The sequence below is a fragment of the Callospermophilus lateralis genome, chromosome 3 (assembly GCF_048772815.1).
Source record: "Callospermophilus lateralis isolate mCalLat2 chromosome 3, mCalLat2.hap1, whole genome shotgun sequence".
In the NCBI taxonomy this organism is placed as follows: domain Eukaryota; kingdom Metazoa; phylum Chordata; class Mammalia; order Rodentia; family Sciuridae; genus Callospermophilus; species Callospermophilus lateralis.
This window is the reverse complement of record NC_135307.1, coordinates 107,723,854-107,742,010: the sequence shown is the minus strand read 5'-3', so window position 1 is coordinate 107,742,010 and position 18,157 is coordinate 107,723,854. Positions and strand designations below refer to the sequence as shown.

Below are 18,157 nucleotides of genomic sequence, written 5' to 3'. Positions count from 1 at the left end.
TCATTTTTTTCTATGACCAATTTTTTTTTTCAGCCTGGCTCTGCCTGTCCACCTGTACAGTGATCACTGTGACCATCTTTAAAATGATCAACGTAGTAAATATTATTCTAGTAACTGAAAGTTATTATATGGTATCAAATATACTCTTGTTTGATATATGACATTTATTACTAAACAATTTAAACTACAGACTAATTGTCTCTAGTACTTAAATGTAGTGTATTTCTGTTTTTTCAGGTCTATGCTTGGGGCTGTGGGGCTTGTCTAGGTTGTGGTTCTTCAGAAGCTACTGCTTTGAGACCCAAGCTTATTGAAGAACTGGCTGCCACAAGAATAGTTGACATTTCTATTGGAGACAGTCATTGTTTGGCTCTTTCTCATGGTAAATTCATTTGTTTTAAAGAAATAATATTAGTAATTATCTTTCTTAAATATATTACATTTAAGTTTGAATTTTCTTTTGTACTTTGTTTTGTTTTTAGATAATGAAGTTTATGCCTGGGGCAATAACTCAATGGGACAGTGTGGCCAAGGAAATTCCACAGGTCCTATTACTAAACCAAAGAAAGTGAGTGGCTTAGATGGCATAGCTATTCAGCAGATCTCAGCTGGAACATCACATAGCCTGGCATGGACTGCTCTCCCTAGAGACAGGTAAGATGCTTTTGTTTAAAAATTCTTGTTTTTATAACAGTAGAAACACCAGTAAAAACAGAAATAACTATTTTATTATAAAATGTCCTTCTGAACATTTCTAGTATTGGCTTGGAAATGACATCTAGATTTCATTTGAATATAGAGATTACATATGTTTTTTAAGCAAGAAGTTATACCCTGTATTTTTTTTTTAGAGAGAGAGAGAGAGAGAGAGAATTTTTAATATTTATTTTTTACTTCTCGGCAGACTCAACATCTTTGTTTGTATGTGGTGCTGAGGATTGAACCCAGGACGCACATATGCCAGGCGAGCGGGCTACCGCTTGAGCCACACCCCCAGCCCCAAGATAGTTTCTTAATTGAATTGTTTTCTTCTTTTTGTCCTCCTGCCCCCTACTTGGGATTGAATCCAGGAGTCCTCTACTACTGAGCAACATCCTGCCCTTTTTGCTTTTTTATTTTGAGACAGGTCTTACTAAGTTGCCAAAGTTGGCCTCAAACTTGTGGGTTCCCTGTCATCAGGCTTATAGGTATGCACCACTGCACCCAGCTAATTTAATTGTCTTCTAAGCATTTTGAATTTCATCTCTATCCCTAGATAATGATTTTTATAAATGTTGTCATATCAAGAGGAAATTAAATAATAAGATCAGAACTAGGCTCTGGGTTTAAAACAGTTGTTTAACTTTAGTGCCTTTATCTGATTGTTTTTTTTTGGGGGGGGGTGAATCCATCCACCCTCATCCAAACAGTAGCAATACTTTTAAGTTAAGGAAGGTATTTTTTGCAGAAATTTAGCTTTTTCCTAAGTGATAACCATATCTTTTAAATTGATTGGTGACTTTTAGTCATTAGTAGAAGATTGAGTTTTAAGGGACATTTATGTTATATCAGATACTTGTGGATGCATATGAAATGATTTACAACTTAGAATATATTATATTTGTATTCTAGACTTTGATTTAGAGGGCATTTATTATGATATTCTAATCAATTAAAATATTTATGACTAAAAAATGTTAAATATAAATAACTTGCTATTAATATTAAATCTACAGCTTCAAAACAAAAGCCAAAAAAGTTAAATATAAATAACTTGCTATTAATATTAAATCTGCAGCTTCCCATTTCATATTTATGTAGTTGTTTCCCACAATCTTGCAAATCTTCACAAGAGGCTTCAGGAGTTTTTCTTTTAATAGATCTTAGTATATCACTTTATAAAATCAGGCTACTTTTTCTTAAGTGAAATATATATTTTATAGATGCTAGAACCAGAATTTAATAGATCATGTGACTCAGCCCTCTACTTTCAGATGAATGTGTATCCAAATGTTCAGAATACATAGTTGTATTTTCTTTTTAAAGACAGTAAATTCTTGTTTTTTCTCAGTTGTTAAAATGAAGGGTTTTTTAGTATTAATTTTGGGGAACTTAAAAAAGCCAATTTCATATTACAAAACAGAAAATAAAAATAAACTCTGGCCAGTAAGATTAGAATGCACAGAAGGTTTTCTGTGTATCTTGTTGAAATCTCTCAGCCTTACTATGTTGTTTTTTTTTTTTTTAATCTTGTATGGAAATTTCCTTTTGAAGTTCATTCATGATTTTCTTATGCTTCTGTATAGACAAGTTGTTGCATGGCATCGACCTTATTGTGTAGATCTTGAAGAGAGTACCTTCTCACACCTGCGTTCATTTCTTGAGAGATACTGTGATAAAATAAACAGTGAGATTCCTCCTCTTCCTTTCCCTTCATCAAGGTATGTTATAAATAGCTATGTATTTTATGTTTGTGTGTTATATTTTGAAATGTGACTTCCTTATTTTCCCATAAATTATATGAAACTTCTTTATAAGCTAGGAAAGAGATAAACTTATTCTTAATAACTTCTAGGTTTAAAGGTTATAATTTCACAAAACATATTTTTAAAATTTCTGTTGGGGGGCTGGGGTTGTAGCTCAGTGGTAGAGTGCTTGCCTTGCATGTGTGAGGCACCAGGTTGGATCCTCAGCACCACATAAAAAATAAATAAATTAAATAAAATAAAGGTATCATATCCATGTACAACTAAAAATAGTTTAAAAAAGTTTCTGTTGGGTCATGACTTTTTTGAGGGGGAGGGTATTAGGGATTGAACCCATGGGTACGTAACCACTGAACTGCATCCCTAACCCTTTTTAATATTTTACTTAAAGACCGGTCTTGCTTATTTGCTTAGGGCCTTGCTAAGCTGCTGAGGCTGGTCTTGAACTTGTGATCATCCTATCTCAGCCTCCTAAGCAGCTGTGATTACAGGCATGAGCCACTATGCTCAGCAAGTTGATAAAATTTTGGAAGAGAAGAAATGTTACCTGAATTGGATATCACATGCATTTTTAGGTTCCAAACATTTATAGCAGTTTATTTGGTTTCAGGGAACACCACAGTTTCCTCAAGCTGTGCCTGAAGCTGCTTTCTAATCACCTTGCTCTTGCACTTGCGGGAGGGGTAGCTACCAGCATTCTTGGGAGGCAAGCAGGTCCACTTCGAAATTTGCTCTTCAGACTGATGGATTCAACTGTTCCAGATGAAATCCAAGAGGTAAGAGATTAGGACTTGTGAATCTGTAACTCAAGCCCCCCCCCCTTCCCCCCACCTTTTTTTTTTTTAAATTCTAGGTATATGATATATTCAACTGTACAATGGACAACTTCAGTTGCATGATTTTTTTCCCCTCCGATTTTCATGATGGGAGTAGATAATTTGATTAACTCATCCTTTTAACACAGGGCAGGTGCCATCTCTGAGAAACCATTCAGTCTTTTCTCTCCCACAAGGTTGAGTTTCTCCTTGTATCTCATTGTATTATAGTTGCCTATTTATAAGCATGTTTACACAAGCTGAATTTCTGAGGGTAAGGACCCACTTTTATTTATTTATTTTTATATCTTTAGTACCTAGTCATGACTTATTCAATATTGATAGCTGAATAAGTGGACTGGGTCATCTAATAGGGCCCCAGTAAGAGCTGTGATAAAGGTTGGCTTAAGGAGGAATAAAGGGATACAACAGTGATTATACATAAAGAGAGATGGTCTGAAAAAACTTATTTGGTATTATGTTACAGTATCAATTTTGGGAAACTGAAAAAAAAACATTTTTATAATAGAAAATATGGAAAATAAATTCTGGCCAGTAAGGATAGAATGCACAGTAATTTTTAAGCAATATATTCCTGTGTAATCAATGGGTCAAAGAAAATATCATGAGGAAAATTAGAAAATGCTTTGAATTAAATGAAAATAAAACCATAATACACCAAAACTTACAGAATTTAGCTAGAGCTGTACTTAAGGAAAAAAATTATAACCATAAATGCCTGTTTAAAAGTAGTTCATATCTCAAGTCAATAATTTAATATTTTATCTGAAGAAATTAGAAGTATAAGCAAATAAACCCAGAGAAAGTTAAAAAAATAAATAATATAAATTGGAGTGAAATTAAAGAAATAAAGGATAGGAAAGCAGTTGAGAATTAAATCAGTGAAATTAAATGTTGGTTCTTAGCAAAGATTAAAAAATTGACAAATTTCTTGCTAGACCAATCAATCAAGCAAAAAGAGAGGGACTTCAGGTATTAAAATCAGGAATAAAAGAAAAGACATTACTACTAACTTTACAGATATACAAGGGGTTATAAGGAGATACTGTGAACAACTGTATATCAACAATTAGATAACCTAGATGAAAAGGACAGATTTCTAGAAAAACACAAATTACTAAACCAACTTAAAAATAAAAAACTGAAAAAGAAATGAAAAATCTGAATGGACCTATAATAAGAGATTAAATTTGCAATAATAATATTATAAAAATTTTGTGAAGAAAAGCTCAAGACCAAATGACTTCACTATGAATTCACTAAATATTTTTGGGTTTAACACCAATACTTCACAAACACTTCAAAAGAAGAAGAAATATTTTTCAAATATATTCTAAGATTTTGAAAGAATGAAAAACCTGGACCAAAATCCATTATAAATATAGGTGTGCAAATCCTCAACAAACTACTAGCATATTAAATCCAGCAATTTTTCTGAAAGATTATACACCATGACCAAGTGGGACATACCCCAGAAATCCTAGGTTGGTTCAAACTATGAAAATCAGTCAAAATAATGCATCATATTAATAAAGAATAAAATTGTGATTATTTCAGCAGATGGAGAAAAAACATTTAACAAAGCTCGACATCCTTCATGATAAAAACATGCAACAAAATAGGAGTAGAAGGAAACCTTCTTTTTTTCAGAAATGAAATTGCTGTATTGGTTTTTGAGATTTTAAGCATTACATGCCTATTATAAAACAAATCATTCAAAATAAAATATTTTGAAGGAGAAAGTGAATCTTTCCTAATATCACTCCTCTTGTAAATTTTCAATCAATGTCTCCCTGACTTTTTATTCTTATGATTTTTTCAGGATAAACTCATAAATGTACCATTGAATACTCAGGGGTACACCCCTTGTAAACTTTCTATATATTGCCTATGTTGTCTTTAACCTTTTTTCCACATTACAACCAGAGAGATATTTTTTCATGTAAGAATGATTATGTTTTATAAGGGAATTCTGAATGTGATAAAGAGTGTCTAGGAAAAATTCACAGCTAATATCATCTCAGTGGAGAAAGACTTGAGAGACACAGAGATCTGTATGTTCTTTGTCTCCTGAAACTGAAAGGAGTATGAGAGTAAAGTTATAAAATTTATTCAAGAAACCAGAAAGGAGGTAAAGCTCCCACTGGGGAGGAGTTCCAAAAGAGGGTTACTGCTGAGTTGCTACTGTCAAGAGATTTAGATGGTTTTGCTTGGAGTATTGGCTAATGACGTTAGGGAGGGGAGTTTCTAGATCCAATCAGGATGAGGGGTGTTCAGGGGTTCCTAATCCAAACAGGATGTTGATCATAGCCACTTCTCAGGGATTGGCTCAGGGTGTAGCTCAGGGTGTGACTGAGGATTCTGGCACATACTCCAATGAAGTTAATGACCAGAAGCTGCAAGAAACGTGGAATCTGCCACTTATTGAGGTCCCTGCCCTAACTGCCTATCTTTGGCTCATGCTCTCACTTGAATGTTTTCCCCTTAAGATCAGGAACAAGACAGTGGTTTCCACTCTTGACATTTCTATGTCAGGGCAATTTATGCAAGAAAGAAAAAAGATATCTAGATTGGAAAATAGGTAGTGAAGATATTTCTATTTGTATATGACATGGTTTGGATGTTAAAAATCCAAGAACTACACAACAAACAAAATATGAGGCCAGTTGTAAAGGTACACGTTCTCATGCCTGGGAGGCTGAGATGGGAGAATCCTGAGATCTAGGCTAGCCTGGGCAACATAGTAAGACCCTGTTTAAAAAGAAACAACAAACAAAAAAACTATAACATACTAGGGTTCATAAATGAGTACAGTAAGGTTGCAGGATATAAGATCAACATACAAAAATCAGTTGTATTTCCATATAAAAACAGTGTATAGGAGCTGGGGTTGTGGCTTAGCAGTAGAGTGCTCACCTCACACGTGTGAAGCCCTGGGTTCAATCCTCGGCACCACATAAAAATTAATAAATAAAAAATGGTATTGTGTCCAACTACAACTAAAAAAATAAATATTTTAAAAAATGAGCAAAGAATCTTAGAAATGTTTTCAGATAAAATATATAAATTGCCAATAAACACATGAAAAACTATTCAACATCATTAGTTATAAGTTAAAATGTAATGAAAACCGCAGTTAGATACTCTTTATACCCATTAAATAACTAGAACCAAAAAGACCAAAAATAGTAAATGTTTGGGTGGTAAAGAAATTAGAACCTTTGTATGTTACTGATGGGGATATAAAACCATGCCATTGCTTTGGAAAACAGTTAAATAGTTCCTTAACTAGTTAAACATAAAGTAACCATATGATCCAGTGATTCCACTACAAGGTCTGTACCCAAGAGAATTAAAAACCTTATCCACACAAATACTCTTATGCAAATCTCACAGAAGCATTATTCATGGTAGCCAAAAAGTTGGAACAATACATGTGTCTATCAGCTGATGAATGGGTGAACAAAAGGTGGTGTGTCTATACAATATAATACTACGATTCCACCATAAAACAGAATGAATAGACAAAGGGGAATGAAAGGAAGGTGGGGAGGAATAGGAAAGACAGTGGAATGATTCTGACATAACTTTTCTTTTTTAATATTTTTTAGTTGTTGATAGACTTTTTAAATTTTATTTATTTACATGTGGTGCTGAGAATTGAACCCAGTGTCTCACACATGCCAGGCAAGTGCTCTACTGCTGAGCCTCAGCCCCAGCCCCTCTGACATAACTTTTCTATGTACATATATGAATATACCACAGTGAATCTCTATATCATGTACCACCACAACACTGAGATCCTAATTAGAATAAGAGGTACTCCATGTTTGTATAAATAAGTCAAATTATACTCTGTTATGTATCTAAAAAGGACAAAAAATATAGAAGTGTAAAGCTTTATATTTTGGAAAGTTAGAATTTGGAGTCCAGATCTATTATTCTGTTAAAAAATATTGTAAAACTTGTAAAATATTAAAAATTGTAAAAACAAACAGAATGAAGAACTGTGATATATGCTACAAGACTGGATCTTATAAACATGCTAAGTGAAATAAACAAGACACAATAGTCTACATGTCAGTATGATTCCATAAATAAGAAATTTGAAGAGTAAGCAAATCTATAGAAAAAGAAAGTAGGTTACTGGTTATCAGGGGCTTGGGGAAGAAGAGAGTGGCAGAGTTTCTTTTTGGAATGATGAAAATGTTCTAAAATTAGGTAGTGATCGGTACATAATTCTGTGGATATAGTAAAAGCCACTGAATTTTATGACACAGGGATTATAATTCAATTTGTTAAATTCAGGAAAATTAAAATCATGATTTTTTTCAATTAGAAGAATATATTCTCTGAAATAAGGGCGGGAAGAGTTGATAGATAGGATCTATGACAATTTAATATTTATCAGAAATGGGCTAGCATAGATTAAAGGTTAAAAGTTCTGGAGTAAAATAAGGAAAAATAGACTTAAAAAAGTAAAATTAAATATTTATTCCTTTAATCTCCTTGACAGCTACTCTATCCTTGGAGAGTACTTAGAGAGTACTTAGAGTCCCAGGATGTGTACAGGGTTGTTATGATTATGGCTTATTTCTTTTCCTCTTTTCTTATCCTTGAAACTTCTAACAATTTATCTGTTTGCAACAACTACTGTTAACTGCTCTTTCTTGTGTGCTTTCCCACCTTTTTCCTTGGTCCCTCTCTGAATTTCTTTCTTTTTTAGCTTTTAATTTTGTATTTATTTATTTATTTGTGCTTTGAATTGAACCTTGGACCTCGTGCATGCTAGCAAGTACATTATTGCTGAATCATATCCCTAGCCCTAACTTTTTATTTGAACCAATTGTAGACTTAAGAAAAAGTTGCATAAGTAATGGTTTATGTATACATTATCTTACCCAACTTTGCCTAATATTAATTTTTTACATAACCATAGTAAAATTATCAAAACCAAGAAATTAGTACTGGTTGAATAACAATTAACTAAACTAAAGAGCTTGTTAGAAATTACATTTGTTTTCTACTAATGTCCTTGTGATTGTAGAATCTTTTCTGGGATCCCATATTGCATTTAATTGTTGTTTCTCCTTAGCTTCTTATAACAATTTTTCAGTCTTTTCTTGTCTTTTTTTTCTTCCAGAAACAGAGACAGAGGTTTATTTAGGAAAGTAGACACATATTCAAGGGACAATGGGGGGTAGTCTCAAAAGAAAGATGGTTTTGGGGTAAAGCAAGGAATTCACACTCAAGGGAGAACATGGGCCATCTCCAGAGGAAAAGATAGCCTTCTAGTCTTTCTTGATCTTGGTACTTCATGACTACTGGCCAATTATTTTGTTGGATATTTCTCTGTATCTTCTTATGATTGAATAATTTTTAAAAAATTTTTGGCAAGAATACCACTGAAATGGTGTGTCCTTGGTACATCATCACATGGACTTCATATTGATAGCTCTTTTTACTGGCCATGTTGACCATGATCATTTGAGTAAGGTAGCTTCTGCTGAATTTCTGTATCCATCATGAGCTTCTGAAAGAAGGCCAATAAGGAAATATATTAAGAATATTCTCACACTTAAATATGAGAATAAAAAATATTTATAAATAGTTTAGTCAAATTCTAAATTAGAAATCAAATTCCTATAAAAATTGTGAAGACATAGCTTGGTTTTCTTCTAGCTTTAAGTGTTGTTACTTAGGAAATCAGTGCTGTTCAAATTGTTTCTTAATTATGTGAGTTAGTTTTTCCCCTCTGGATGTTATAGCAAGTTCTGCTTGTCCTTGGTGTTCTCACATTTCAAAGTGATAAGAACTGATATGGGTCTGACTTTTTACCTTGTGGGTAGGTATTTGGGTGGGTCCTTTAGATGAGAAACTCATAGTCTTCAGTTTTAAGATATTATCTTTTTTTGTTGATTTTCCCTTTACTGTTTTCTTCTCTAGAATTGTTTTATTACTGAGATACTGGACCTCCTGGATCATCAGTTCTCTTAATTCTCTGTATTTTCTTTCCTGTTTTTCATTTTTCTCATTTTCCTTGAATTTAGTCTTATATTCTAACTCTTCTGTTGAGGCTTTTTATATGTATCTGTATGGTAATGGGGATTAAACTCAGGGCTTGGCATATGCTAGGCAAGTTTTTATATTTTATTTTGAGATGGTTGGGCCACCACTCCCAACATTGTATTGAGATTTAACATAGTTTCTTCTCAGCAAAATAAACAATCTGTGAGGTGAACAGAGAGCCTACATCCTTGGAGCAAATTTTTTATCCCTCACACATCAGATAGAACACTAATCTCTAGGTTATATAAAGAACTCAAAAAGCTAAGCACCAAAAAAACAAATAACCCAATCAATAAATGGGCCAAGGACCTGAACAGACACTTCTCAGAAGAGGATATACAATCAATCAACAAATATATGAAAAAATGCTCATTTTCTCTAGTGATCAGAGAAATGCAAATCAAAACTTGTCTAAGATATCATCTCACTCCAGTCAGAATGGGAGCTATTATGAAGACAGACAGCAATAAGTGTTGGCGAGGATGTGGGGAAAAAGGTACACTCATTCATTGGTTGGTGGGACTACAAATTGGTGCAGCCAATATGGAAAGCAGTATGGAGATTCCTTGGAAAACTGGGAGTGGAACCACCATTTGACCCAGCTATCCCTTTCTTGGACTAGGCCAAAGGACTTAAAAACTGCATTCTATAGGGATACAGCCACATCAATGTTTATAGCAGCACAATTCACAATAGCTAAACTGTGGAGCCAACCTAGATGCCCTTCAGTGGACGAATGGATAAAAAAAATGTGGCATGTATATATACACAATGGAATTTTACTTAGCAATAAAAGAGAATAAAATCATGGCATTTGCAGGTAAATAGATGGGTTTGGAGAAGATAATGCTAAATGAAGTTAGCCAATCCCAAAAATACAAATGCCAAATGTTATCTGTGATTTATAGTGATTTATAGTGGAGTAGGGAGGGGGGAACAAGGGAAGAATAAATGAACTCTAGTTAGGGCAGAGGGGTTGGAGGGTAAATGAGAGGGCATGGGGTTAGAAATGATGGTGGAATGAGATGGACCTCATTATCCAAAGTACATGTATGAAGACATGAATTAGTATGAATGTGCTTTGTATGCAACCAGAGGTATGAACACTTGTACTCTATATGTGTAATATGAATTATAATGCATTCTGCTATCATATATAAATTTTAAAAATAGTAATTCAAAAAAGAATACCAAAAAAACAAATAACCCAGCCAATATATGGGCAAAGAAATGAAACAGACACTTCATAAAAGAAGAAATACGGATGGTCAACAAAGATATAAGAAAATGTTCAGAAATCTCTGGCAATTAAAGAAATGAAAATTAAAACTACACTGAAATTCCATCTTACTCCAATCAGAATGGCAATTATGAAGAACACAAGTAACAATAAATGTTGGCAAGGATGTTGGGGAAAAGGTATACTCGTATATTGCTGGTTGGACTGCAAATTGGTGCAACCACTTTAGAAAACAATATGGAGATTCCTCTGAAAACTAGGAAAGGAAGCATCATTTGACCCAGTTATTCCGCTCCTCAGTATATGAGGACTTAAAATCAGCATACTATAGCGGCCACATCAATGTTTATAGCAGCTCAATTCATAATAGCTGAACTAAGGAACCAACCTAGGTGCCCTTCCACATATGAGTTGATAAAGAAAATGTGGTATATATACACAATGGAATATTATTCAGTCATAAAGAAGAATGACTTTATGACTTTTGCCAGTAAATGGATGGATCTGGAGGCTTTTGTGCTAGGTGAAATAAGCCAATCCCAAAAAACCAAAGACCTAATTTTCTCTCTGATATGTGGATGCTGACACACAATAAGGGGTGGGGGTGCGGGAATAGAAGTTCATTGGATTAGACAAAGGGGGAGGAAGGGAAGAGAAGGAGGATGGGAATAGGAGAAACAGTAGAATGAATCAGACATAGCTTCCCCATGTTCGTGACAAGTGATACTCCACATCATGTACAACCACAAGTATGGGATCCTAATTAGAATAATTTATACTCCACGGCTGTATAATGTGTCAAAAAAACTGTACTATCATGTATATCTAAAAAAGAACAAATAAGAAATAAAACTGCACAGGTCAATAAAAAATTAATATTTAATAACCCTAAGAAGTTTTGAGGTCTAAGATAATACAGCTAGTTATTCCTTATTTTGTTCACACTACCTGGACCTTTTTCTTGCTAAGTCCTGCTAACTCTCCATCTCTTAAATACTTAATCCTTAGAAGGACCTTCCATGAGCCTATGGGCCATACTAATTGTCATTCTTTTTTTTCCCTCTTTATGTGACTTATGATTTTGGTAGAGGGGCAGTACTAAGGATTGAACCCAGGAATGCTTAACCACTGAGCCACATCTCCAGCCATTTCTTAAAAAATATTTTTTTAGAGACAATCTCTCATTGAGTTGGTTAGGACCTTTATATTAAGTTGATGAGGCTGACCTTGAACTCATGATCTTCCTGCCTCAGCCTCCTGGGCTGCTCAGATAATAGGTGTGTGCCATGCACCTGGCGTGACTCATGATTTTAATTACTTTTTCAGCCCCCCCTCCCCCCGCATTAGACTGTATACTCATGAAAGCAGGGCCACTTTGCGCAACTTCTTACTAGGCCCAGCACTGTCAGATAGATCAACACTAAATAATGGTTGGGTGATGGTTAACTATTTAGTAGCAAATCAAAAATTTATTTTCTATACTTCTTAAAGATATCTAATGAAGGACTTGCTTGCTTTATTTCTGCACATGCTACTTTCTTATGATCCCAATAGTCAATGGACTCACTTTTCATGTGTTTTTATTAAAAAAAAAAAAAGAAAAGAAAAAATCGGCCCAGTCAGTCTACTTTTCTTTTTTGATATCAGGTAGTAATTGAGACTCTGTCAGTGGGAGCAACCATGCTGTTACCTCCCTTACGAGAACGGATGGAATTACTTCATTCTCTTTTACCCCAAGGACCTGATAGATGGGAAAGCTTATCTAAAGGACAGGTAAGCCTTTGCATGGATCTGTGTAAACTAGTAATATCACAAATAATTGAGAGGAAAAAAAAAAAGCTAATCAACTGCAATGTGTTCATGGAGTAAAACTTGATAGATATGGCAAAATCCTAGTTATTTAATGTTATTTATTGGAAGAATTCTCAGCTGTCTAGTGACTTCAGGTGAAACAGGTGATAATTCATTAAATTACTGGGGCTAATTATTAAAATAATGACCAGTTTTTTCAATGTCGATTATGGTATTAAGCCCAAGATCCTTTGTTTTTTTGGTAGTATGCTGAATTGAAATCCAGGACATGTGCTACTACTATTGCTTCTAAGCCCAGAATGTTGTTTGAAATTATTTGTCCAAAAGGTAAAAGATGATATAAAGAAAAATTATTTTAGGATATGAATATGCTTATTCTTTTCATTTTTATTATCTTAAGTGCATTTAAAATAAGCATATTTTGTTGAATCGAGTAGAAGAATCAGTTGTAGAAGTACAGATTTAAGGAGCAAAGTGGTAAAAACTGATAATATAATATCCATGTGGCCTTGACATATCATACATTTGAATCAGATGGGATATAATTTCTCATTTTTCTAAGTGTACAGGTTGCAGAATCACATTGGTAATGCAATCATTGAACTGTCGTGTGTAACTAATTAAAACAAATAAAAAATTAAAATAATATCCATATGGTTATGCTTTCCAATGAGTAGTTTGCATTGGTTTAGATTTCAAGTGATTTATTTTAAACAACATAATAAGTAGTTATCATTGGTAATTCTGTAGAGTAACATACTTATTTGTTGGCATTTCCTACTCCTATCTACATATAGTACTTATGCACAGTATGCCATGTTAGCTTACAGTTTTAGGTTTTATAATGAAGAATGAAATAAAAATTCGTAAGTTGCATTTTCATGAATGGTATTAATTAGTTAATTTTTCTTATAACTGTACACTTCATGAAGATTACTATTTATCTGGGCTATTAGGTGGATTAGTTAGCATGATTGGTATAGTTTTATTTCTTCTAGGATCCTTTTTTTAAAAAAAATATTTATTTTAGTTTTAGATGAACACAATATTTTATTTTTATGTGGTGCTGAGAATCAAACCCAGTGCCTCACGCATGCTAGGCGAGCGCACTACCACTTGAGCCACATCCCCACCCTCTCCCAGGATCCTTTTTTTAAAAAAAAAATTCTAATGCATCTCAGGCTAATTATGTGTTCCTATTTCATTGTTCTTTAGAGAATGCAACTGGATATCATTTTGACAAGTTTGCAAGATCATACCCATGTAGCCTCCTTACTTGGCTATAGTTCACCCTCTGATGCTGCTGACCTCTCTTCTGTGTGTACTAGCTATGGAAACCTGTCAGATCAGTCTTATGGCACTCAGAGCTGCCATCCAGATACCCATTTGGCTGAAATTTTGATGAAGACCCTCTTAAGAAATTTAGGATTTTATACAGTAAGTTACTTTTTCATTATAGTAATAAAAAAAAAGAATAAAGGGATAAGAGTCTTTTCAAGTCAAGATATTTTGACATTTAAACACAATAGTTCATGAATTCATGTAAATGAAACTTTAATCCCGCCTCCCCAAAGAGGGAAACATGGGTGTCAGGTTTTCTAAAATACTGTGGGAGCCAAATCATACGTAATTGACAATTATAAAGGGATTTATGGTAGAATCTTACCAAACTTTTTTCTTATTAATTAAGAAGAATAAACAGATAAAAATAGACAAAATTTTTTTTAAAAAATAATAATGAGCAAGGGATTAACCTTACTCAGATAAAATCTTAAAATTAAACAATGCATTTGGTTCTGACTAATAGTCTAGTCAGTTGGAGAGTAAATAGTGGGCCCCATAGCTTTCCCTGTATTATGAAACTGTTAATTCTTACCTGTGGTGTTTCTTAAATCTTTCCATTTTTTCCTAGTCCATTTCTTCAGACCATCATAATCTCTATAATAATAAGGCTATTATAATCCGTTATAGCAATTTCTCTCTAGTTTAGTATCTAGAATCATACATTTTATTTAATTTTTATGTCTCTAGTTCACTTATTTCCTTTATAATTAGAAAAAAATTTAATTAAGAATTATGTTAGAAATCCACAACATGTGAAAATAAAATCTACATTGTTTTAGTTGTACTGTTTTCCTTTTTCTTGTTTTCTATTTTCAAAATTTCTGTAGTGAAGCATGTATTACTTGTTTTTTTTTTTAATGGAAAAACAAATTGAAATTGTTTGATGAATTTTACTATCTAATAGCTAATAGCATAAGGATTACAACAAAGATTTAAACATTGGTAATGGGAAAAAGTAGACAATGACTTATTAAATTAGAATCATTTGTGGTAGGGCATCACTTTGATTTTCAAATTTTTAAAAGTAATCTTCATTTTTTGTCATTTTAGGATCAAGCATTTGGAGAGCTAGAAAAGAATAGTGATAAATTTCTACTTGGAACATCATCATCAGAGAACAGTCAGCCTGCTCATCTTCATGAACTGCTGTGTTCATTACAGAAACAGCTGTTGGCATTTTGCCATATTAATAACATCAGTGAGGTACATGATTCTTTGCCTTTTATGGTGATCCATCAGGGACCTTGAAACTCAGATATTTGGTTATGCCATAATATTTTTGTAATTTTTGAATCTGTCTTTCTTTCTGGTACTGGGGATTGAACCCAGGGGTGCTTTACCACTGAGCCACATCCCCAGCCATTTTTAGTTTGAGACAGGGTCTTGCTAAGTTGCTGGTACTGGCCTCAAACTTATGATCCTCCTGCTTCAGCTTCCCAAGTTTCTGGGATTACAGAATAATATTATTATTCTGCCATTGCACCAAACTGTACTTAAATCCTTCAAAGTAGTAATTAGGAACTTCTTTCTCCTCAGAACTCAAGCAGTGTGGCATTGCTTCATAAACATCTTCAGCTCTTGTTGCCTCATGCCACAGATATTTATTCACGTTCTGCAAATTTGCTCAAAGAAAGTCCTTGGAATGGCAGTGTTGGAGATAAGTTAAGAGGTAAGTTTAGTATTGAATTTCACATTTAATTGGTGGTTAAGGTGGTTAAAAAGGAAGACTCGATAGTCTTTCTAAAGCCTTAAGAGGGCCTGAAGCCTGTGAGTGGAAGAGGAATGATCTTGAAACTTCTTTCTGTTAAAGATCCTTTTGTATTAATATGCACTCCCACCAACAATGTGTATGCGTATGTCTACCACCCCCATATCCTTGTCAGCAGTTATTGTTATTTGTATTCTTGATGGTTGCCATTATAACTGGAGTGAGATGAAATATCCGTGTAGTTAATTTTTTTAGTTGTAGATGGACATAATACTTTTATTCATTCATTCATTCATTTATTTATTTACTGTGCTGAGGATTGAACCCAGTGCCTCAAATGTGCCAGGCAAGCACTCGATCACTGAGCTACAATATATAGCCCCTCAATATAGTTTTGATTTGCATTTCCCTGGCTTCTCAGGATGTTGGACATTTTTTCATGTATTTGTTGGCTATTTGTATTTTTTCTTTTGAGAAATGTCTCTTTAGATCATTTGCCCATTTATTGTCTGGGATACTTGGATTTTTTTTTTTTTTTGGTGGTGGTAAGTTTTTTAACTTCTTTATATATTCTGAATATTAATTCCTTGTCAGAAGAATAACTGGCAGACTTTTTCCCATTGTGTAGGTTCTCTCTTTATGCCCTTTTCTGTGCAGAAGCTTTCTAATTTGAAGCCACCCCACTTGTTGATTCTTGCCTTTAGAGTCTTCTTAAGGAAGTTGTTGCCTTTTGGAGTGTTGATGCTTTGTTTTCTTCTAGTAGTTGTAGTGTTTCTGGTCTAATTTCTAGGTCTTTGATCCAGTTTGAGTTACTTTTGTGGCAGAGAGAGAGGGATCTAGTTTCATTCTTCTACATATGGATATCCAGCACCATTTGTTTTAAAAAACCCATCTTTTCTCCAATGTATGTTTTTGATGCCTTTGTCAAAGACCAGATTGCTGTACCTATGTGGATTTGTCTGTATGATTTCTATTCCTTTGGTCTTCTTGTCTATTTTTATGCTAATACCATGTTGTTTTTTTTTTGTTGTTGTTGTTGGGACTGCAAGTTAGTATAACCACTGTGGAAAGAATATGGAGTTCCTCAAAAGGCTAAGAAGGAACCACCATATTTATGACCCTGATATCTCACTCCTTGGCATTTATTCAATAGAACTGTAATCAGTATACTGTTGTAATCCATGCAAACCAGTGTTTATCACAATTCATAATAGTCAAGTTGTGGAACCATCCTAGGTGTCCATCAAAGAATGAATGGATAAAGAAACTGTGGTATATATATGATGGAGTTTTACTCAGCCATAAAGAAGAATGAAATTATGTTATTTCCTGGTAAATGGATGGAACTTGAGAATATCATGCTAAGAAAAATAAGCCAGATGTAGAAAGTCAAGGGCTGCATGTTTTCTCTGTTTGTGTTTCTCTCCAGCTAGAAAGAAATAAGGGGGGAAAAAAGAGGGGGAGATATCATGGATATAAAAAGGGAAACAGTAGAGGATGGGGACCCAGGGGAATAGAGGAGAGGTTAGTAAGGGGGCCAACTGTGTAATGAAAATGACCAATTTACATGCATATATGAATATATCACAATGAATTCCACTTTTGTGTATAACTATAATCTACCAATTAAAAAATAAATAGAAGGAAATTCAATAAGTAGAGGAGGGAGATCAAACAGAGGGAGGAGGAGAGAAAAAGGAGAAGTCCTAGGAATTGAGAAGCAGCAAACTATGTTATATGCATTTATGATTATATCAAAGTGAACCCAACTATTATGTATAACTATAATGTACTAATAAAAACATTGAAAAGCTATCCTTTTGATCTTGATTTAGGGGTAATTGTAGCACTGATTGTTCTTAAGAAATTCTAATTGGCAAGGCAGGGCTTAATTTAAAGACATTGGATGCTATAAATTCAGAAACATTAGTTTTAAATGGCATATAGTGAAATGCTTTTATCTACTATTTCTCTTTCTTCAGCATTTGCCATTGTTCCTTTTTCCTATTTGAAATGCTTTCTTTTGTGGCCTACTTTGTAGTCACAGATCTGTCTTTTCCCATGTCTTTGACCATTGTTTTTCTGTGGGTTCTTGTAGGCCTCTTCATTGGACATGACTGTTAATGTTGAGGATCCTCTGAATTCTGTTTTAAGCTCTTTTTTTCTTCCTGAATAGACTTGTCTAATCTAAGTAATGTTTTTAACCGTAATATGTATGTCAATGACTCCCATATCTGTATCTAGCTAAAAACTTCTTTCATGAGCACTAAAGCCTTTATCTTGTTGCCTACCTGTATTTTTTCTTGCTTGTTCAAAATACAACTAATAATTTAGTATGTATGACCTTAACCAAATAAACTCTGATGTTTTCCTGACGATAAAGAAAGAAACAAACTGAGAAACTCAAATTTCTACTTATTAGGTACCTCCATTTGTTTGTTCCACAAGCATCTGAAACTTATTTTAATTTTTTTCAACTTGATAATGAAAAATTTTATTTTTATACATAAAGTCGATGAAAACCATTACTAGTTCTATTAAAGAAAATCCAAGGGGCTGGGTTTGTGGCTCAGCGGTAGAGTACTCGCCTAGTACGGGCAGGACCCAGGTTCAATCCTCAGCACCACATAAAAATAAAGGCATTGTGTTGTGTCCATCTACACCTAAAATATAAATATTTTAA

The 18,157-nt window shown here is 33.8% G+C and overlaps 1 protein-coding gene across 5 annotated transcripts in view; it reads left to right on the top strand.

Annotated features, from left to right (window-relative positions):
- The window catches only part of Herc1 (HECT and RLD domain containing E3 ubiquitin protein ligase family member 1), a 185,032-nt gene that overhangs the window by 58,012 nt on the left and 108,863 nt on the right, over positions 1-18,157 (top strand). For all 5 annotated transcript variants that reach the window (XM_076850910.2, XM_076850909.2, XM_076850908.2 and 2 more), the window contains exons 9-16: positions 238-382; positions 483-654; positions 2,286-2,420; positions 3,076-3,241; positions 12,258-12,383; positions 13,638-13,859; positions 14,817-14,969; positions 15,303-15,435. In XM_076850910.2, coding sequence (XP_076707025.1) covers positions 238-382; positions 483-654; positions 2,286-2,420; positions 3,076-3,241; positions 12,258-12,383; positions 13,638-13,859; positions 14,817-14,969; positions 15,303-15,435 — 1,252 coding nt within the window. The remainder of the gene's footprint in view (positions 1-237; positions 383-482; positions 655-2,285; positions 2,421-3,075; positions 3,242-12,257; positions 12,384-13,637; positions 13,860-14,816; positions 14,970-15,302; positions 15,436-18,157) is intronic.